Source organism: Pantherophis guttatus, chromosome 4 (assembly GCF_059756535.1).
Source record: "Pantherophis guttatus breed Tessera chromosome 4, ASM5975653v1, whole genome shotgun sequence".
NCBI lineage: Eukaryota > Metazoa > Chordata > Lepidosauria > Squamata > Colubridae > Pantherophis > Pantherophis guttatus.
In genome coordinates this window covers 92,514,803-92,537,562 of record NC_142066.1, presented here as the reverse complement: position 1 = coordinate 92,537,562, position 22,760 = coordinate 92,514,803, and the positions used below count along the sequence as shown (strand labels likewise).

At 41.4% G+C, this 22,760-nt stretch overlaps 1 protein-coding gene across 10 annotated transcripts in view; it reads right to left on the bottom strand.

Moving 5' to 3' along the window:
- The window catches only part of UBP1 (upstream binding protein 1), a 195,007-nt gene that overhangs the window by 42,010 nt on the left and 130,237 nt on the right, over positions 1 to 22,760 (bottom strand). For 7 of the 10 annotated variants that reach the window (XM_060686034.2, XM_060686036.2, XM_060686028.2 and 4 more), the window contains one exon: positions 1,526 to 2,716. The exons of 2 other annotated variants lie outside the window; for them this stretch is intronic. In XM_060686034.2, the coding sequence (XP_060542017.1) occupies positions 2,607 to 2,716 (110 nt within the window). In that variant the 3' untranslated portion in view covers positions 1,526 to 2,606. Of the gene's footprint in view, positions 1 to 1,525; positions 2,717 to 22,760 lie in introns of those variants that run through there. One more of the 10 variants, XM_087894122.1, reaches the window with a different exon arrangement.

Here is a 22,760-nt window from a genome sequence, read left to right as displayed (position 1 = left end):
AATGTCTCTTTGATTTGTTTCATCTCTCCTCTTAATTCACTCATCTCCGTTTTCAGGTCCTCGAAATTTTTAGATGTAGCTTCTTGGTTCTTTTCAATTAATTCTTGAATATTTTGAAACATTGTCTGCATTCCTTGCATTGTGATTGGTTTATCTGCTGTTGGTAAATTTTCAGCTGATTTTCTTAGACCTGGAGGTGTTGTGATCGGTGAGGATGCCACTGTAGAAGCTATATGCTTTTTAGTCACTTTGGTGGAGGTTACTGTGGTTGACATGTTTGCTAAACAAAGAAAGCTTTTCCAGATTATCATACACTACTATTATTATGTATTATTATTATTAAATATTATTATGAAGTCTATTTAAATATGCACATTCAATCCACTTTCTCCCTTATTTCATTCCTATCAAAATATACTCTCAAATTCCAATATTTATCAATTCAGTCTTATGTTACAAATCTATAATTAAGTAAAATATATATTATATATGCAAATTATTATATCAATTTATGTTAAGTAATAAATAAATCTAAATAAATAATTAAGTACTCAATCTATTAGATCATGATTATTATATACACTTATATTAAGAATTGATTATGTCTTCACAGAAAAAGGAAAGCTTCTTTAATCCCCACTCTTATTTCCATTTGTCCAGCTGATTAGTATAAACAGGAAAAGGGCTCACTATCACGCTAAATTCCTAGGGAGGAAGGGGGGGTTCAGAGAAAAGAGATTCACCCCCAAATCATCCTTGGCTTTATAAAGTTGATTGTTATATATTGCTCCTTAATCCACTGAGTTTTAGTTCTTATCCCAGCTAGGAGTTTTCACTCGCTCCAATACTTAGTCCAATTCACTCGCCCTTCCGTTTCTCTCCAGTCCTCCAGCAGTGAGATCGCCAAAAGTTTTGTAAATAAAAACTTCCTTCCCTTTCTTATCTGGGCTGCCGTTATTCTCTCCAGTCGCTGTACAGCCCCTGCGATTCTCAAATCAATCTCTTTCTTCTTCTTCTCCTTTCACGTTCTGCCCTGTCTCCCTGTGCCAGTCAAAACCGCAGCGTCATTGGCTTATATGCAGCCTTCTTCTTGATCTCCGGATCCTCGGGGCTCATGTTTCGTTACAGCGAGGGGGTCGCACACCCTCTCCTTGCCTCCGAAGAAAGCCCCTCTGTTCCCCCTGCCTCTGGAAGCAGCTAAAAAAAGCCGCGGAGCATCAAGAAATTTGATCGGCACAACGAAGCTCGCACCGTGCCGATCCTCCGCCTTGACAGTTGCACCGGAAGTGTCTGCTTGGCAGTGGTGCTTGAGGCAATGTTCTCCTCGACCCAATTGAGAATTTGCGGGGTGGGGTTCTCCCCCAGTCTTCAGCCTCTTCATGGTCACTGCTCTGGGCAGACATGCTGTGTACGGTCCCTATGGTAGGGCTGTTACCTTTCTGGGTTGACCAGTTTGCAGTTCTTGCTTAATGTAAGGTCTTGCCTCTCCAATCTTCCCAAGAAAGCAGGACTCTTGAAACTGCAGTTGTTCCAAAAGGAGCTTTTATTGAAAAGTTTGTGATAACAAGAGATCTAGGCAAGAACAGAAGCTTCTCACTTAAAAACAGCTATTTAAAGTAATGCTAACCAAACCCCTCCCACACTACATCATTGCAGGGAAACAGAAAAAGAAACTTTATATATAGATTAGCACAGTAATGGAGGAAACAGAAACTTCATATATCGATCACTCCATTCCTACCCCCCACTTCCTCCCACCAAAATTCCAGCGTCCCTGTAAAATATCTGGGATCTGATACAAGGATATGTTTCCAGGATGCTTTTTTTGTTATCACACCTGCTCTACTGAACAGCCTCTTGACAACCCCCAACCCATTCTATTGGTTTTTATAAGGCGGTGAAGACCTGACTTTTTCCCCAATTGTTGTATTTGGGATATTTGCAAGGGATAGATGTATGGTTTTGCTAAGCCTCAATACATTTTCATTTATTTATTTAGTTTAATGCAATTCTTTGTTCATCTTTTTTACTACCTAGAATTTCATGGATAGATAAGTGCCCATCTAAATTGGATAGACTACCAAGAGGTCCTGAATTTAAATTAAGAAGTTGAAAAAATATCCTGGAAGAAAACGGAGGCAAACTATCTTTATAATGATGCCAAAGAAATAACATAAATATGTGTTTAAACCATAATCAGTTGAAGTAGACTCAACAAAACCATTCGTATTCATTACTATTGATATCTTTGGTAAAATGTGGTCTGAGTTAAGATATTTTAAATTTTCAGGAGGTATCAATCTATTAATCTGTAAAATGAATGTTATGAATGCAAGTGATAATGAATGTCCATGACAGCTAGATGTTATGAGAGTTGAACAGGCAGTAGCTGGTAGAAAGCTGTACTTATGTCATCATCTAACAATAATTTTGTAACATCTATTATTGTTACAACTGAATACAAAGATTGAAAATGCCTCTTTTATGATCCTGACTAACGAACCCATGCAAATTAGCAATCTGAGGCTAAGGTCTTCCTCTAAAAACATCTTTCTTAGGTACACTTGTAGAGATGACCTTGGTTCTGTTTTGTCTAGTGAAGCATTTCATCCTCCCCACCTCCCCACTCTGTGTGGCAATGGAGGAACAGAAAAATGGCTTCTGCCAGGTTCGATTTGAAGTTGAGAGTCGAATCTCCCTAGTGACTGAAGAATACCTGGAAAATATCAAATATAGACAGGTTAATTTCCTATTATCACCGAACCACCACCACCACCACCCCATCACCAGGCAGTTTCTTTGGCTTCTGGGGATATTTGTCATGGAATATCTGACTAACTTCTCTGCTCTAACATCCCTACTCTTCACCCAAGTGGCTTCTGACATGGGTCCTCATTTCACCTACCTTTGAAAGGATGGAAGGCTGAGTCAACCTTGAGCTGGTGAGATTTGAACTTGAAGTAATTGCAAGCAGCAGATGTTAATAACAGTGCTTTAGTCCACTGTACTACAGGCTCTTACTGGGTCTCCTGCAAGCATGGGGGGACCCACCTTTCTCCTCATTTTCTGCTGCCTGTGCCTTCCCAGATCTCCGGAGATTCCCCTCCCAGTGCTGTTTCGGGAGGCAAGGCTTTTTACCTCCTCCCAGCCGTTTTGGGAGGCAAAGGCTTCCCCCCCAGCAGTTTTGGAGGCTTCCCCCCCCCAGCTGTTTTGGAGGCTTCCCCCCCCCCAGCCATTTTGGAAGGCAAAAGCTTTCCAGCCATTTTGGAAGGCAAAGGCTTTCCCCCCCACTCACAGCCATTTTGGAAGGCAAAGGCTTCCCCCCCAACCGTTTTGGAAGGCAAAGGCTTCCCCCCCCTCCCAGACATTTTGGAGGCTTCTTCCCCCCCCCAGATGTTTTGGGAGGGAAAGGCTTTTCCCCCTTCCCAGCCGTTTTGGAGGCTTTCCCCCCACCCAGCCATTTTGGATGCTTCCCCCCCCCTTCCCAGCCATTTTGGGAGACAAAGGCTTCCCTGCCCCAGCCATTTTGGAGGCTTTCTCCCCACTCCCTGTTTTGGGAGGCAAAGGCTCCCCCCCCAGTGTGTTTTGGGATGTGAGGCCAAAAGGGGGGATCATGCACACATGCGCGTGGGGAGAGGGGTCTCATGTGCATGTGTGGGGATCACACACATGTGCAGGGAGCGGGGCATGCAGGAGGGGCATTGCATTATGGGTGTGGGCACGTGCACACACGCAATACGCTTTTGGCACCCAAGGAAAAAAAAGGTTAGTCATCACTGCCCTAGAAGGTGTGGGAGTTTCAGGTCTACTGTGACTGGGTTGATGATTCTTACAATGGAAAAGGTCCTATAAATTTAGGACCCAGTTTTTTGCAAGGCTACTTCAGTTTTAGGTACTTGGTAGAAAGGTAAACTTTCTCTCTTACGTGAAATGGTCTCTGAGGGGATCATCTTTTGTCCGCTTGTTCTTTTTGAATCTCTGTGGCTTTGGCTACCACCTGTTTCACATTTCCCCATGCCTTTTGCAGAGAGTCCACCCACTCTGTTAGGCTTACTGAGGAAGGGGGCTCCTGAGGGTATTCAGGCATGCAAACGAACTCAGCCCTGGCCACTTTAAAGGGAGTAAGCTCTGTGCTGCTATGCACAGCATTATTGTATGCCACCTCTGCAAAAGGCAGTAGTCTGGCCAATTAGTTTGTTGGTAGTTGACATAGCACCTCAAATATTACTCTACCATTGCATTAGCTAGTTCCATGGCCTCATTGGTACTTGGATGAAAAGCTGAACTCAGCCCATGGGAGGACTCAATTAGCTTTATGAACTCCTTCCAGAATTTGGGCGTAAACAGAATGATCTGATATGATTCTTCTTGGGACACCGTGTAATTGGTAGATGTGCTTCAGGAACAGTTTTGCTAGCTTATGGGCAGATGGGAGCCCGGGACACACTATAAAGTGAGCCTGCTTGGAAAAAAGGTCAATCACAATCCAAATTGCGGTGTCCCCACCCTTTCCGGAAGTTCCAATATAAAATCCATTACTATCTCCTCCCAGGGTCGAGATGGTTCTTGTTGTAGCAACCCAGGTTTCCCTGGCCTTTCCTTAATTGTGGCACGTATAGCATGGCTTTTTACATAGCTCTCAATGTCCTTCTTCATTCCTGGCCACCAAAACTGCCTCCTAGCTAGGTGCCACATTTTTAAAAACCCAAAGTTGCTGGTTTGCTTGGCGTCATGATTTCTCGGCAGAACATGGACCCAGAGAGTGCTTAGGATGTACAATTTGGGACCCTTCCATGCTAACCCCTCCCTGAGAGTCAGGAGCTGTCTGTTATCCCTCAGCCAGGGGTCTGCCTGTAATTTGGTCTTGAGCTTCTGGGTTAATTCTCCATTGGGCTCAGTCAACCTCCCTCAGGCTTGATTCCTCATAATGACTTGTGCTGCTTTCTGGAGAAGGGGAATGATGGAGCTGACCACTTCTTTGCAATTGCTTTTGTACTATGGCATTTGGGACAAGGCATCTGCTAGGAGGTTTTTGCCCCCTGGGATGTACTTTAAAGTGAAATCAAAGTAATTAAAGTATTGCACTCATTGGATTTATTTGGGTGAGAGCTTCCAAGGGGTCCTAAGTGCCTCCATTTTCTTGTGATCAGTCCATACTTTGAACTGCATTTTGCATTTCAGGAAGTGGTGCCAGGTCAATAATGCCCATTGGACAGCAAAAACCTCCTCCCACACTGCCCACCTCCTTTCGGAGTTGGTGAGCTTTCTGGAAGTATGCACACGATTGCAGGTTCCCTTCCCTATTTTTCTGAAGGAGCACTGTGCCCAATACACTGGCATACGCACAGTATTGGAAAGAGAAAATTCAACCACCAGAAGAGCTTACAATTAAGAAAATACTCGAGTGCGCAGAGATGTCTAAATTGCCCTCCCTTTTCTGTCTTTAACAGTTCAGTGATTGGCAGGGCTATCTTGGCAAATGAGAGGATGCACTGACAGTAAAAGTTGGCCAACCCTAGAAAGGTTTGTAGTTGCTTGTGGGTTTGAGGGGGGTTCCATTCCAGGATGGCTTTCATTTTCCAGGATCCATCTCCACCTTCACTTGATACTCGGTACTTAAGTAGTCAAGGCAGGTTTTGTGAAATTCACATTTAGGCAATTTAGTGTAGAGGTGTGCGGCCAGGAGCTTTTTAAGTACTTGGCCAACCAGCTTTATGTGCTCCTTCATCGTCTTGGTAAAAATGAGGATGTCATCTAAATAGACTAGGACACCCTTATACAGGTGATCATGCAGCACCTCATTAATGTGGGGAAGGCTGTTTTTGCCCTCTTAGAAAGGCTCTAGAGGCTGGGGAGAGAGAAAAACAGGCCTTCCCCACCCTCCCCCAGCCCGCCTTCCCCACTCTCCCCCAGCCCCCCGAGGTCCTCTGGAGGCAGGACACAGCCTGTTTCCCTATTTCTGGTGGGCCCAGAAGGCCTGAAAATCAGCTGGCCAGTGCGTGCATGCGCGCCAGAGCTGAGCTCACATACCCACCAATATGACATGTGCCACCTGTGGCACGCATGCCATAGGTTCACCATCTCGGTTCTAGGTTATAGTCTTTAAATGATTATATACATAGAGCTCCTTTTCTAATAGAAAGAGTAAATATTTAAGAAAAGGTACTTTCCACAATCTAGGTGCAGGTTTGGCTGTATTTTTATCACACTTACAATACAGTTGTCCTTTATGTATATTCATATACAATATATGTAATGCCATATACGTATAATGATATCCATAAGATGACCTCATCAGTTTTCTTTTGCCCATTTTATAGGAACATTATTATTATGCTATATACATCTGCAGCAGTGGTGAAATCTAAAAATTTTCCCTACTGGTTCTGTGGGTGTGGCTTGGTGGTCATGTGACTGGGTGGGCATGGCCAACTCAATGTCACTCGTGTCAAGGGGTGCCTCACCTGGCCCCTCCCCTCCCAGCCATTCCTTGTCACACCCAGCATCAACATATCTATAGTTCTGTAAAAATGTTGTTCACCTTTTTTCAGCTTTATTATCTACATACTATAGATGTACTTTCATGGACCACTGAAAGGAGGAAATGGCTCACATGCTTTGCCCAAGAGTGTGATAGGCAACACCCTTTTAAGGGGCTGCCAGAAAGAAGTGGGAGGGGGCAATATATTTTCCAAAGCACCAGAAGGCAAAACAAGAAGCAATGGATGGAAACTGAAGAAACAGAGAAGCAACCTAAAACTAAGGAGAAACTTCCTGACAGTAAGAACAATTAACCAGTAGACCTGCTTCACTAGAAAGGGCTTTCTTTTGCTCCAGAAGAAAATCAAAATAAAGAACTAGAAAAGCCTTCACAGGAAGAGGCTTTTTTGTTCTGCTGTGGAAGAAAAATAGAAGACAGAGAAATCTTCCCTGGAAGAGGCTCTCTGCTTTTGCTCCAGAGGAAGCAAAAGGCAGTTTCTTTTGAGGCAGTTTCTCAATTCAGGCAAGGTGGTTTGCAGCTTTGCAACATTGTATGGAGGTGATAATTGTTCTTAGCTGAACACCCAGACATATCATTAAAGCTAGTATTCTTTTTCCTGCTTGGTGGGGAAGGGGGGATGAAAAAAGCCATAGAAAGTTTCTCTTTATTATTCCAGCTGAGGGCAAATGGACTAAGACTCATTTGTTGTTTCTTAGCTCAGCTGAGGCATTGCTCTGCCGCGCGAATCAGCTGAGCTAATAAACAATAAACTATAAAAGAGATGAGAGGAGTGGGAGGGCAGGTGGGTGGGGCCAATCAAAATTTTCCTTACTGATTCTTCAAACCAGTCAAAATTTTCCCTACCCAGATGGCAGAACCCGTCCCAACTGGTAGCATTTCACCCCTGATCTGCATCAATTTTAATCTAAATCAACCCTGACTTAACCTGAGAATAAAAATGTTCACTTCATTCAGCCAAAGTCAAATGCACGGAAAGAAAGTCTGAATTATTGCCAGTATAATAAGATTAGCACCAATGAATTCTTTATACAAATGTAGTCACAGCTAAAATAGTCACACATTATTAACTATTAGTAGTAATACTAACTATTTAAGTTAGTAAGTTAGTGATTCAAAATTTATGCAAACATAATACTTCTGAGCTAAATTTTAAAACATTTTTCAGGCTTTCTGCATGAGCATGGGAGAGTTGTGGCTGATTTAAGAGTTGTATTAACTTCAATAAGTGGTTTTCTGAAAGCAATGGCATATTTTTCAGATTTGCATAGAAGCTGAAAAAGGCAAAGTACTTTTATGAAGAAATGCTTACTTGAGTGAGGTCCAAGGCAACTCTTGAATCATTGCATACAGTCGTAATAATTAATTTAAAATCCATGAATTTCAGATTTAGATTGAAATAAAAGCATAAGTGTAATTTTAATCTTTTTAAGTATGATATCCCAATTGATTGAGTGAAATAATGAATATATTAATGTAAGTAGTACTAACTCAATAATTCAAATTCATTCCAATAAAATCCCACTTTCACAATATAAAAAGATATATTTTCTAGCAGAAAATAACAAATAAAATGCTGCAGGAAGTTAGCAGTCCCCCTCTCGTAGGAAAATAAGGTATTTTAGGAAATATTAAAAGGGCAGAATATTTCCCCTAAAAGGGAGGCAGAAACTCAGCCTCCCCCCTTTGTCAATGAGCTATTAAGGCCTGGGCCAGTCTATTCCACATAACAAAGATCTACCTCCTGCAGGCAGAGCCATAGTAGGAATTGCCCTTACCAACTAACAGGATTAGCCATCTAGCAACAGAACTCACCACATGGCAACCTGGGGAGATTGCATCACCACCTAGCAAGGCTCAAGCAAGCTTGGGACTCAGGACAGCTTACAGAGTTGCCCCGGCATGGCCCCATGGGAGTCTGTTATTGACTCACTCTTGTTACATCCTCCTAAATTTGCTCAGATTCATGTTTTCCCCCTCTTTCTTAATATGATGTTTCTGTTCCTCAATAGGCATGGATCAGTCATCAGGAAAATGGTCTTCACAATCATTATGTCTCTGAGTTTCATCTGAATGATGAAACTAAATAATGAGCAGGGAAAAGATGGTTTAGACGCTGTTTCTTAAAAGTGGTATCTATAGTTTATGCTTGCTCCATAAATTAAAGCCTTGTTGTTGCTAGGTCTCCCAGAAATATAACCAGTAAAACAGATTATCTTGTGAAAAATCTATTAACTAGATTTTGGCATAGCCAAACTATATTGGAGTTGTACAGAAATCTATAACTGTAGCAAAGAGCCATTATTCTTACATTAAACAAGATCAAATGGATTAACATCTTGTACCATATGTACCAAAATACCATATTTTCGAATGGTATTATCAAAATACCATCTTGTATTTTGTACCAAAATACCATATTTTTCAGAGTATAAGATGCACTTTTTTCCTTCCTAAAAGAGGGTGGAAATGTTGGTGCATCTTATACACTGAATACAGCCATTTTTGGCCTCCTGAAGCCCTGCCCCACTCGTCCCATTTTTGTGAAAAATGAGCCCATTTTTCGCAAAAACAGGGTGTGCAGAGGGTTAGGGAGGCCTGTAGAGTGCTTCTGGGGACTGGGGAGGGCAAAAACGGGCCCGTTTCTGTGAAAAACGGAGCACACAGAGGGTTTGCGTGAAAAATGGGCCCGTTTTTGAAAAAAAGTGTCATTTTTGCCCTCCTCCAGCTCGCAAGAGCACTCTGCAGGCCTCCCAAACCCTCTGTGTACAGTTTTTCACAAATGGGGCTGGAGGTGGGCAAAAACACCCCAATTTTTGCAAAAATTTAGGCGTGCAGAGGGTTTGGGAGGCCTGCAGAGTGCTCCTAGGGGCTGGGGGAGGGCAAAAATGCTGTTTTTGCAATAAATGGGTAAAAAACAGTCCTGTTTTTGCAAAAAACGGGGCACACAGCGGGATTGTGAGGCCTGCACAGTGCTCCTGGGAACTGGGGGAGGGCAAGAACGCCCCAATTTTTGCAAAAAAATGGGTGCACAGAGAGTTTGCAGCAGAGTGTTCCTGGGGCCTGGGGAAGAGCAAAAACACTGTTTTTGCAAAAAATGGGGCACACAGACAGTTTGGGAGGCCTGCAGAGTGCTCCTGGGGGCTAGGCAGGGCAAAAAAACCTTTTTTTCCCTTACTTACCTCTTCAAAATCTTGGTGTCTTATAAACCGGTGCGTCTTATAGTCCGAAAAATACGGTATGTCATTGTCATGATTAATTTAAACTGTACAATTTTTCTATGTTAATGAGACAGATCTTATTTCCATAAATGTTTATTTAGGCAGCACCTTTCCGTCCAGCTCCAAGTGATTCTTTTAATTGCCAAATTGGACATTGGTTTTGGCACCAATAATGCTTCTTAAGTAAAATCTACCAATTCTACGACATATCTATCATTATGTATGTATTTATTTATTTATTTTATAGGCACCTAACTCTCAACAAAGTGACTTTGGACAGTTTACAATACTCTGGACAGCTTACAATATGCCAGGAATAAAGCACTAATCTTTTAGTGATATATAATTTACAATAAATTTTATAGAATTTATAATTAGCTTTATGGTTACAGTGTAATATACATGAGAAAGCCAAAAATAGAATGATTACATGTAGCTTTTGAAAAAAAAAATCAGTGGATGAGACTGTATATTTTACTGTGTGCAAGTCCCACTCAATTGAACAATTTCCTTTGTTGAACAATATCAGTGCACAATTTCATTCCTTTTCAAATTCTATAAAGCTGATTTTTTTTTTCTTGTTTTGGTTTTATTATGGTTGTTCTCCCCTTCATGGATTACTGCCTTGTCATGGTGAAGGGCTTGCGTAGCTCAAGGAAACTATGAGCTATGTCATGCAGGACACCCAAGATGGACAGGTCATAGCAGAGTGTTCTGACAAAATGTGATCCACTGGAGAAGGAAATGGCAACCCACTCCAGTATCTTTGTCATGAAAACCCCATGGACAGTATCAAAAAGAAAAAAGATATGACACCAGAAGATGAGCCCCTCAGGTCAGAAGGTGTCCAATATGCTACTGGGGAAGAGCAGAGGGCTAGTATTAGTAGCACCAGAAAGAGTGAAGCGACTGGGCCAAAGCTGAAAGGACGCTCAGCTGTGGATGCATCTGGTGGTGAAAGGAAAGTCCGATGCTGTAAAGATTTTTTCTCCGTAGGAACCTGGAATGTAAGATCCATGAATCAAGGCAAGCTGGACGTGGTCAAACAAGAGATGAAAAGACTGAACATCAACATCTTAGGAATCAGCAAACTAAAATAGACAGGAATGGGTGAATTTAATTCAGATTACTATCAGGTATACTATTATGGGCAAGAATCCCTCAGATTCAAACAGTACGAAAAGCAATACAATCCCCAAAATGACAGAATGATCTCAGTTCGAATCCAAAGCAAACCATTCAGTATCACAGTAATCCAAGTCTATGCCCCAACCACTGGTGCTGAAGAGGATGAAATTGACCGGTTCTATGAAGCCCTACAGCACTTTATAGAAGTAACATCAAAAAATAATATCCTTATCATCATGGGGGATTGGAATGCTAAAGTAGGAAGCCAAAAGATAACCAGAATAACAGGCAAGTTTGGCCTTCGACTACAAAATGAAGCAGGGCACAGGCTGATAGAATTTTGTCAAGATAATATGATGGTCATAGCAAACACTCTTTTCCAACAACCCAAGAGATGATTCTACACATGGACATCACCAGATGGTCAACACAGAAATCAGATTGACTATGTGCTCTGCAGCCAAAGATGGAGAAGCTCTATACAGTCAGTAAAAACAAGACCAGGAGCTGACTGTGGCTCAGATCATAAGCTTCTTGTTGCAAAATTTGGGCTTAAATTGAAGAAAGTAGGGAAAAGCACTAGGCCACTCAGGTATGAACTAAATCATATCCCTGATGAATATACAGTAGAGGTGACAAATAGATTTAAGGAATTAGATCTGATAGACAGAGTGCCTGAAGAACTATGGACAGAGGTTTGCAACATTGTAGCAATTAAAACCTTTTCAAAGAAAAAGAAAGGCAAGAAAGCAAAATGGTTGTCTGAGGAAACTTTGCAAATAGCTGAGGAAAGAAGGGAAGCGAAAGGCAAGGGAGAAAGAGAAAGATACACCCAGTTGAATACAGAATTCCAGAGAATGGCTAGAAGAGATAAGAATGCATTCTTAAATGAACAGTGTAAAGAAATAGAAGAAAACAATAGAATAGGGAGGACCAGAGATCTCTTCAAGAAAATTTGAGATATGGAGGAGGCGTGGATAGTGTTGCGGTGATATGACGGACTCTCTTGGATTCTAAATGGGATTGACGAGGTTTTTAGAGTACATACAAGATATGCAATGAGAAATGAATTACAGAGAGAAGTTCATGTAAGATTCACAAAGAAAGCACTAAAAACAGAGATACTACAAACAACAAGAAGTACAGCATTGAAGTACAAAGACAAAGAAATAATAGTACTGAGACAAATACCCAGAAGAATTAGAGATTTGAGGAGAGAATATCAATTCTTAACAAAATTTTTAATAACAAAAGGAGTGAGTTTCAGATGGTTAATACCAGAAGGAATCTTGGTGACATGGCAAGAACGGAGACATATATTAGATTCAATTGAAAAAGCGAAGCTATTTTATGAACAATTCTGCGGACCATTTGAGGATGAATTGGGAGTAGCAAGAGAGATTAAACATAAAGACAAAAAAAAAAAGTAAAGGAGAAAGTACAAAAGAACAGGAAGAAAGAGTACTAAGAGAAGGAGCAAGATCAAAAGATCCAAAGGAACAAAGAGAGATGAGAGCGATGAAATTAAAAACTAGTAATAAGTAAAATAAAATATGGAAGAAGAAATAAAAGCAGTATCAATAAATGTAAATGGACTAAATTCGGCGACAAAAAGGAACAGAATCTTAAATAAATTAAATAGGTTAAAGATGGATATTACATGTTCACAAGAAGTACATATTAGAAAGCAACATATAAAAGTATTAGAATATCCAAAATTAGGAGCCATATTTACTTCATTGATACAATAAAGCAAAAGGGGAGTCGTTTTAGATATTAAAGAAAAATTAGAGCCCAAATTAATATTTGAGGATGAAGAAGGCAGGATTTTAATGGTGGAAATAAGAATGAATTCTAAACAAATACTTTTGATAGCGCTATAGGCACCAAATAATAAACAAGAAGAATTTTATAGGAAATTTTAGGAAATGGACTATGAACATATGTGTATAATGGGTGATTTTAACACTGTAATGGATGTAGACTTGGACAATAAAACAACAAAGATAAACAAGAAACCCAGAAAAACTCTTCCAAAATCTTTTTTCACAATGATTGAAGAATTAAGTATTCAAGATATTTGGACATAAAGACATTTGAAAGAAAAACGAAATACCTTTTATTAAAATAGACATTTGTCGTGATTGAGGATAGATATGATATGGATTTCAACAGATTTTATAGATAACATACAAGAAGTAAACATTGAAATAAACATTTGGGCGGACCACAATCCAATAACAATAATATGGAAAGGTCAGAGAAAAAAGACAAGATGGACATTGAACCAAATAATTTTAAATGAAAAAGAATTTCAACCATTTATGGAAAAAGAGCTGGAGTTTTTCTTTAAAATAAATTAAAAGGAGGATACATCACTTCAGAACGTATGGGATGCAATGAAAGCATATATTAGAGGCTTGGCAATAACATTCGGGAAAGAAGAATAAAAGGAAAAGACAAATACAGAAGAAATTGGAAGAGGAGTACAAGAAATTAGAGAAAGAATTACAAAAGGATACACAAAGTAATAAAATTAAGAAATAAATAAAATGAAAATACATGAAATAAATTTCAATGAGCAAGAATTTTTGGCAAATAAATTAAGAGCATCCAAGCAGAACTTTTTTGAAAATGCGAATAAACTGGGAAGATAGTTAGCATATAAAATAAAAAAAGAGAAGGAGAACAAAGCAATAAAGTATCTACAAGATGAAAAGGGGAAAATACATTTTAGAAGTGAAGAAAAGAAGAGAATAATTCAAAATTATTACTTTATTATCAAGAGAAAATATCTGAGGAGAAAACAACAAAATTTTTAGAAGAATCAGACTTACCTAAAATACCTGAACAATATAAGGGGATGTTAGAAGAAAAAATAACAATGATGGAGTTAACAGAAGCGATTAAAAAACAAAAAAATGGGAAAACACCAGGTCTGGATGGACTACCAGCAGAATTATATAAGACATTTCAAGAGGTATTAAGCAATATTTAATGAACTTTTAGTGAAAGCAAAAATGCCAGACTTGTGGATGGAGGCCTATGTTACACTTATATTTAAAGAAGATTCAGATTCGCAATTAATAAAAAAACTACAGACCGATTTCATTATTAAATGTGGACTATAAGATTTTCGCTTCAATAATGGCGAACAGACTAAAGAGATTATTAAATGAATTTATTCATATGGACCAAAATGGGTTTCTACCTAAAAGGCAAATTAGAAACAATATGAGAATAATTTTGAATATCTTGGAATATTATGAGACACACTCAAAAAAACAAATGGCGCTGATGTTTCTAGATGCACAGAAAGCCTTTGACAACATGAATTGGCAGTTTATGATAAACCAATTACAGATAATTTACTTTGGGAAGAGATTTATGAGCACTATAAAAACTATCTATAACAAACAATCAGCTAAGATAATGATGAACGGAGAGATGACAGAAAAAGTTAATATAACAAAAGGAACAAGGCAAGGACGACCATTATCCCCATTGTTATTTGTGTTGACTTTAGAAGTGCTAAATAGAAATATAAGACGGAATGAAGGGATGAAAATCAAAAAAGAGAAATATAAACTACAAGCCTTTGTGGAAGACTTAGTATTTATCCTGGAGGAACCTCAAAGGACAGGCCCTAAACTATTAGAAAAAACAAGAGGAATATGGAGAGGTGGCAGGTTTAAAAATACATAAAGAAAAAACAAAAATATTGGTGAAAAATACTGCAGAAAAACAAAAAAGAATTAAAGGAGAAATTAGATATATAAATTGTGAAAAAAGTGAAATACTTAGGAATACAACTAACTTCAAGATGTGTAACGATAAAAGAGGACAATTTTTATAACTTAAAAAGACAAATTGACAAATTCCCATATCACTTATGGGAAAGATTGCAATAATTAAGATAATTTACTAAAAAATTAGTAAAGAAAATATATACTTGATTATACATGTAATAACTGCAGCAAGGATAGTATTTGCACAAAGATGGAAAGCAGAGAAAATTCCTTTGGAGGGGGAAGTAATTAAAAAAATTCTAGATTGTGCAGAGATGAATAGATTAACTTTGATGATTAAAGAAAGAGAGGATACGGAATATTTTAAGATATGGGGGAAATTTTACGATTGGTTAGAAAAGAGATAAAGATATTAATAATTAAATATGAGAATGCTATATTAAATGTATTGTATTGTGGGGGAAATGTTGTAACAGGGAAATGGAAATTATTAAGGAAGAAATAAAGATAGGAGGAGTAACATCACTCTGGATGGGGAGGAACAGGCTTCGGCTCAACCCAGCCAAGACCGAGTGGCTGTGGCTACCAGCATTGCGGACCGAACGAGAGGTCCCATCTCTGACTATAGGGGTGAGGTATTGCCCCCTGTAGACAGGGGGCGCAACTTGGGTGTCCTCCTGGATTCACGGCTGGGCTTGGAGGAGCATATAACAGCAGTGACCAGGGGGCCGTTTGCCCAGGTTCGCCTGATGCGCCAGTTGCGCCCATACTTGGATCGCGATGCCCTATGCACAGTCACTCATGCGCTAGTCACCTCCCGGATTGATTACTGCAATGCTCTCTACCTGGGGCTGCCCGTGAAGACCACTCGGAGGCTTCAGCTGGTGCACAATGCGGCCGCGCGGGTTGTGATGGGAGGATCCTGATACTTCCATGTTACACCTCTCCTGGGTGACTTGCATTGGTTGCCGGTTGCCCTCCGGGTGAGATTCAAGATGCTGGTGTTGACCTATAAAGCCCTTCATGGCTTAGGCCCAGGATATCTGTCGGACCACCTGCAACCAGCATTGACCTCCCATCGCCCGCTGCATTCTCACAGAGAGGGCCTACTCAGGGTGCCATCGGCTAGACAATGTCGGCTGGCGACCCCCAGGGGTAGAGCCTTCTCTGTGGGTGTGCCCACCCTCTGGAATCAACTTCCCTTGGGTCTTTGATTGGCCCAGGACCTTCGTACCTTCCGCCGCGAACTTAAGACATGGCTGTTTAAACACCCTAGCCTGGACTGATGGGGTCTACTGTTTTAAATTGGTTTTAAATTGGTTTTAGTCTGTTTTAGTCTGTTTTAATGTGTATTTATTGGGATTGTTTCGCTGATGTGAGCCGCCCTGAGTCCTTTGGAGAGAGGGCAGCATATAAGTCCAATTAATAATAATAATAATAATAATAATAATAATAATAATAATAAGTCCTTGGTTAGGACTTGAGCTGCTGAGCTATTAACCAGCCTCAAAGGCTGTGAATCTCACTAAAGATTAACCAATAACAACAACAACAACAACAAAAGAGGAAGTCACTGAAGAAACACTGAGATGACACATAGAAGGATTGATGTATTATGTGTTTTTGTAAAAAAAAAATTTACAAAAAAAAAGAAAGAAAGAAAATTTGAGATATGAAGGGAACATTTCATGCAAAGATCAGCATGATAAAGGACCAAAATGGCAGGGACCTAATAGAGGCAAAAGAGATTAAGAAGAGGTGGCAAAACTACAAAGAACTATACAAGAACAAGCTTAACATCCCTGATAACTACGATAGGATGGTCACTGACATCCTAGAATGTGAAGTCAAATGAGCCTTAGGAAATATGAGCAACAACAAAGCTAGTAGAGGTGACAGTATTCCAGCTGAGCTATTCAAAATCTTAAAAGACGATACAGTAAAAGTGCTACACTCAATTTGTCAGCAAATTTGGAAAACTTAACAGTGGCCACAGGATTGGAAAAGGTTAGTTTATATTCCAATTCCAAAGAAAGGCAATCCCAAAGAATGTTAAAACTATCGCACCATTGCACTAATTTCACATGGTAGTAAAGTTATGCTCAAAATCCTACAAGCTAGACTCCAGCAGTATGTGGATCAAGAACTACCAGAAGTACAGGCAGGATTTCGAAGAGGCAGAGGAACTAGAGATCAAATTGCCAACATAAGCTGGACCATGGAGAAAGCTAGGGAGTTCCAGAAAAACATCTACTTCTGCTTCATTGACTATGCTAAAGCCTTTGATTGTGTGGATCACAACAAATTGTGGCAAGTTCTTAAAGAGATGGGAGTGCCAGACCATCTTATTTGTCTCTTAAGAAACCTATATGCAGGTCAAGAAGCAACAGTGAGAACTGGACACGGAACCACTGATTGGTTCAAAATTGGGAAACGAGTCTGGCAAGGATTCTGTGAGGATACAGAACCAGGACCCAAGTTTAAGTAAGAAATTGTTAGATTTACAGTTATTTTTAGTCTGTGTTTTCCCAGGCCGTATCTTACAAAACTTTTCTCTCAGAACAATCTGGGGCTGGGCCATGCATGTGTGGGCCTTGCCAGGCCTGTGTGATTCACCTCCACCTACTGAACTACCAAAGCATTTCCCCACTAAACTGCAGGTTCAAACTGAGTGAACGAGCAGGGGGATCATAGGTTACAATCCCCCTTTCATTCATGACAAACTTATTCATAAATTAAGCTAAGTGTTTTTTAAATTTCCCTCTTTCTGTGCCATCTTTTTTTAATAGTTTTTTATTTTAATCATTTGCATCATTTCATAAGTTTTTGTCACATTTATGTGAGAAAAAACTTTAAAACTTTATTCAATATAAAAGGAACAATGGCATGGCTTTGTGATGAGACAGAAACTAAATAGCCAAAATCAACTTACTTTGAAAGAAAACTGCTGTTACCGTTCCCATCTTCATATTTAACTGAACGTGGCTTTAGTGCTGTAAATGATTTGCTACTGGAGACTTGAGAATGAAGCTGACTAAATTGGAGCCTAATATATAATCTCTCTGCAGCAGGCATCAAGCACAAGGATCTCACTAATTTAAGTAGACTAAAGCTGCAATCCTACAACTTTTTCCCAGGAGTAAGCCCCATTGAAGACAATGGTACTTACTTATGAGTAGACATGCATAGGATTGCATTGTAAATATGATCTTGAGGTGAGCTCAAATTGTATTTTGAATTTGTAATATGATCAAAGTATTACAGAAAAAGCTTTCATTAAAATTATTCTATATTTATGCATTTCAGTTCTCTATTATATGTTTTGAAACTTTATTTGCTGTTTTTTCATATCCCTTCATACTATTATTTTTTTAAGTTCCTCGGTACTTCTACTGTCTTTCATTCTTTTATTTTTCTCTTTCATGGATGCCATGTTCTTTGGAACCTTGTTTAAACCAAGTTAATGGCCTTTTAGGCTTCCTCCATGTGAGTAGGAGTTCACTTTTTAAATAGTAAGAATTATATGTCACAGGGGTGGGAGCATCAGGATTTTAGAGATGCTTAGGTGAGGCATGACTAAAAAAAGGTTGGGAACCACTGATCTAAGCTAACCAGGAAAGAGATGAAGACCCAAGGAAGGAATTTGAGAGGCAAGTCAAAAAACAAATAAGAATTGAAATATTAAAATGGGCAAGAGATGATGGATAGAGGAAATGTTTGGTAAAACAAGATTTGGCTTTACTAGCAGCTAGTATAGAGGCAGACACAAGAAATAGGGGGAATATTACTATGCACGGTTTTAATATAATATATTAAAAATAATAGCTAGACACAAAGATTAGTGGTTGAAAGATGGTGATACTATGTATGTTCTAATGTTATTGTTATTAGAATGGGGGACTAAAATGTTGAAGAATTAAATAATGAAGGGTTATATTGTAATATAAATATGTATAAGAATATTATTATAATTACATAAGTATGATTTAAATAATATTAATACTATCATTGCTACCTGTATTTAAATGAATGATACCCAGGTGCCTCACTGTTCATGTATTAGTATTGATGTATATTCAAAAAATAAAAAAATATTAAAAAAATAATAATTTGAGGTTAACAAGGAAACTCTAAAATGTCATGTCAGTTTTGGTCTTTGGTTATTCAATAGCTATGAAATGACAGAAAAAAACACAAAGGAATAGTTATCAAAATTACCATATTTTTCGGACTATAAGACGCATCGGAGTATAAGAAGCACCTTAGTTTTTGGGGAGGAGGAGGAGAAAAAATTGATTGGCAGGTGGCTCGGCCTCCCGGAATTGGCGGGTAGATCAGCCTTGGGGAATCAGCTGCTCCCAGAGGTGAACTTTAGCAATAGGTTTGTTGGTTGTGAACTCTGCACCTTACTTTTACAGCCTCTGAAACCTCCATTTGAGAGGCTTTGTTCAGCCTCTGAAACCTCCATTTCAAGAGCTTGTTTTCCGCCTCTGAAGCCTCTATTCCAGAGCCTGTTTTCAGCCTCTGAAGCTTCTATTTCAGAGGCTGGGCAGGGCTACATTCGGCGTATAAGACACACCCAAATTTTCACCTTGTTTTAGGTGGGGGGGAAAGGTGCGTTTTATACTCCAAAAAATATGGTATATCTGAAAACGGACGTTGTGCTCCTGAACGTCCATTTTCGGGGCGCTGCGACTCCAATCCATGGATGGGTAGTATCTCCTAGTTGCTGGGCAGAACTGAGTGCTAATCACTTCCCTTAGTTAGGCCACTCCCACTTCCACCAATCAGCCTTTCTTCATGAAGGCGCAGGAACAAGGCCAACTATGATTAACTACAACAAGCAAAACATACAATAACAGAGCAGGAAGCCGAATGGGTGGGTATGGATTGGAGTCGCAGCGCCCCGAAAATGGACGTTCAGGAGCACAACGTCCGTTTTCCATTGCGCTGCTCCTCCAATCCATGGATGGGATGTACCCAAGTTCAATTGCCCCGGGTGGGAGGCTGACTGGAATCTTCTGTCTGGGACGTGGCCACTTGTTGTAAGACTCTACGTCCAAAGGATGCATCCGACGAGGCATATTGATCAATTTTATAATGTCGAATAAAGGATGACTCAGACGCCCAAGAAGCAGCTCTACAGATGTCAGACACCGAGGCATTCGTAGACCAAGCCGCTGATGCAGCCGCACTTCGAGTTGAATGAGCGTAAATCTTTGATGGCCGAGGACGTGTTCTTGCATCGTAGGCTGTCGTGATGCAAGCCCTAATCCACCTGGCAATAGTATTAGATGACACCTTCCTCCCCATCGAAGAGGGAGTGAAAGACACAAGCAAGGATTCAGTCTGTCTAAAGGACTCAGTACGTTTGATGTAACGCCGGAGGGCACGTCTAACGTCCAAGGTGTGCCATAGGGATTCCGACTGATGGTGAGGATTCGGACAAAAGTTAGGCAGGACTAATTCTTAAGCGTGGTGAAATCTTGAGTTTATCTTTGGTAAGAAAGATGGATCCAAACGCAGAACCACTCTATCGCTATGAAAAATACAAAGATCCTTGCGAACAGACAAGGCAGAGAGTTCAGAAACACGTCTAGCCGATGTAATAGCCAGTAGAAAAGTGACCTTAAGCGTCAGAAATTTCAGAGACACTGAGGCTAGGGGTTCAAAGGGTGAAGTGGTAAGCGCTTGGAGTACTAAGGGAAGATCCCAAGATGGGTATCTGTGTATTACAGGCGGAGAGATGTTGGAAGCTCCATGTAAAAAACTCTTGATCCTAGGATTGTGAGAGAGAGTCCGGTGTTTCTCGCATGAGATGACGGTGGATAAGGCTGCCACTTGTCGACGAAGAGTGGCGGGAGCTAACCCCTTAGCTAAGCCATCATGTAGAAAAGCTAGTACATCTGGGACATCCGCCGATGTTGGGTCCACGTGATGGGACAAACACCAGGACGAAAAAGCACGCCAAGAGGCTTCATAAATCCTAGTAGTAGAGGGCCGTCTGGCCGCTTGAATCACCTTAATCACATCCGAGGATAATCTGTCCTTTTGTAGCTGGAGCCGCTCAAGCGCCAGGCGGCCAATTGGAGCCAACCTGGATCGGGGTGGAAGATGGCTCCCTGGTTGAGCAAGTCCCTCTCCAGCGGAAGCGGCCACGGAGGAGCTGTAGATAGGCCCATTAAATCCGCATACCAGGGCCGACGAGGCCACTGAGGTGCAATCAGAATCAACTCGGCTCCCTCCGATAACATCTTCCGAATTAGGCGTGGAATCAACGGTAGAGGGGGGAAGGCATAGAGGAGGCCGTGAGGCCACTGACAGCGCAGAGCGTCGTAACCTTCCGCTCCACTGGTTGGGTAACGTGTGTAGAACCTCGGTAGCTGGGCGTTCAGGGGCGTGGCAAAGAGGTCCACCTGGGGAGGACCGAAGTGACGCACAATCTGTTGGAAGAGGGCAGGTTTGAGGGACCACTCCGCAGGGTCTATGTGTTCCCTGCTGAGCCAGTCCGCCATGATGTTGTCCTGACCCGAGATGTGGTCCGCCACTAGAGAAGCAGTGTGCCGTTCCGCCCAAGCTAACAAACTTTCCGACTCCACCATCAAGGACTTGGAACGTGTGCCTCCCTCCCGATTTATGTGTGCCTTGGTGGTAACATTGTCCATCCGGACTAGCACATGTCTCCCCTCTAAGTCGTGGACAAAATGGCGTAAAGCGAGACGAACAGCCCTCAACTCCAGCCAATTGATGCTGTTCGCCCGTTCCGCTGGAGACCACTGACCTTGAATCACTGCATTCTGCAGATGTGCGCCCCAGCCCAAGAGACTGGCGTCGGTAATCAGGACCACTCGATCCGTCTCGAGAAAGACACACCCCTTTTGTAGTGCAGGGAACCTCCACCAAGTGAGCGATAGACGTATCTGAGGAGGTAAGACAATTTGATGCGTCGATGTGCTGCGGTGCGCTCTCTGAAAGGGAAGCAACAGCCATTGGAGGGGCCGGGAGTGTCTGCGTGCCCACGGAACGACATGGATGCAGGATATCAACTTTCCCAACAATTGAGTCAATTGAAGGAGGGAAACCTTCCTCTGAGATTGAATGACCTGTACCGTAGATTTGATGTCGTGAACTCGATCTGGAGACAGAAACACCTGGCCCCGCTGAGAATCGATCACCGCTCCCAAGTGCTGAAGTCTCGTCGTAGGTGTCAGATGGCTTTTTTGCCAGTTGATGGTGAACCCGTGGTTCCTGAACGTCTGGAGGACCACCTCCATGTCCTTGCGTGCCTGCGACTGTGACGCTGACATTACTAGTAGATCGTCTAGGTAACAGCTGAGACGTATGGACCACGATCTGATGGAAGCCGCGACCACCGTCACCAGTTTCGTGAAAGTCCTGGGGGCCGAGGACAGTCCGAAAGGCATCGCCCGATACTGAAAGTGCATGTTGTTGTATTCGAAGCGGAGATAGCGACGATGCAACGGGTGTATAGGCACATGCAGGTATGCTTCTTGCAGATCGACAGATTGAAGGTAGTCCCCTTGCCTGATGGACGCCAGGATTGAACTGAGGGAATGCATCTTGAACCTGCGATACAAGATGTACTGATTGAGCCGTTTCAGGTTCAAGATGCCCCTGTGGCCCCCCGATGACTTGGGCACCAGAAATAAGGTAGCGTAGAATCCAGTTCTCTCCTGGCCTTTTGGGACTGGCTCCACTGCATTGATGGAGAGGAGGTGTGAAATTTCCGCTTCCATGAGTTCTCTCTGGACTTTGCAACGAGGAATGGGGCAGCGGCGAAAGGTGGTGGGCGGTAACGTATGGAACTCTAATCGCAGGCCTTGATGAATGGTTGTTAGGATCCAAGAGTCGGTTGTTGAGAGGCCCCACTGGAGGGAGAATTGCTGGAGCCGACCTCCAATGGTGCCTTGTAGCAACAAGTCATTTTCCCCTGCGTGGAGGTCGATAAGAGGAGCCTCGAAATGGACGCCTCGATTGGTATTGGCTCTGACCTCTGTCTCGAAATGGCTGTCTCTCTGATGACCGGTCAGATGCCTGGGAATAGGAGCGCTGATAGTATGAGCCTCCTGAACCCGAAGATCGAAAGGACTGACGCGGAGCATAAGGTGCATATCTCCGGTCAGAGCGGCGAAAGGAAGATGG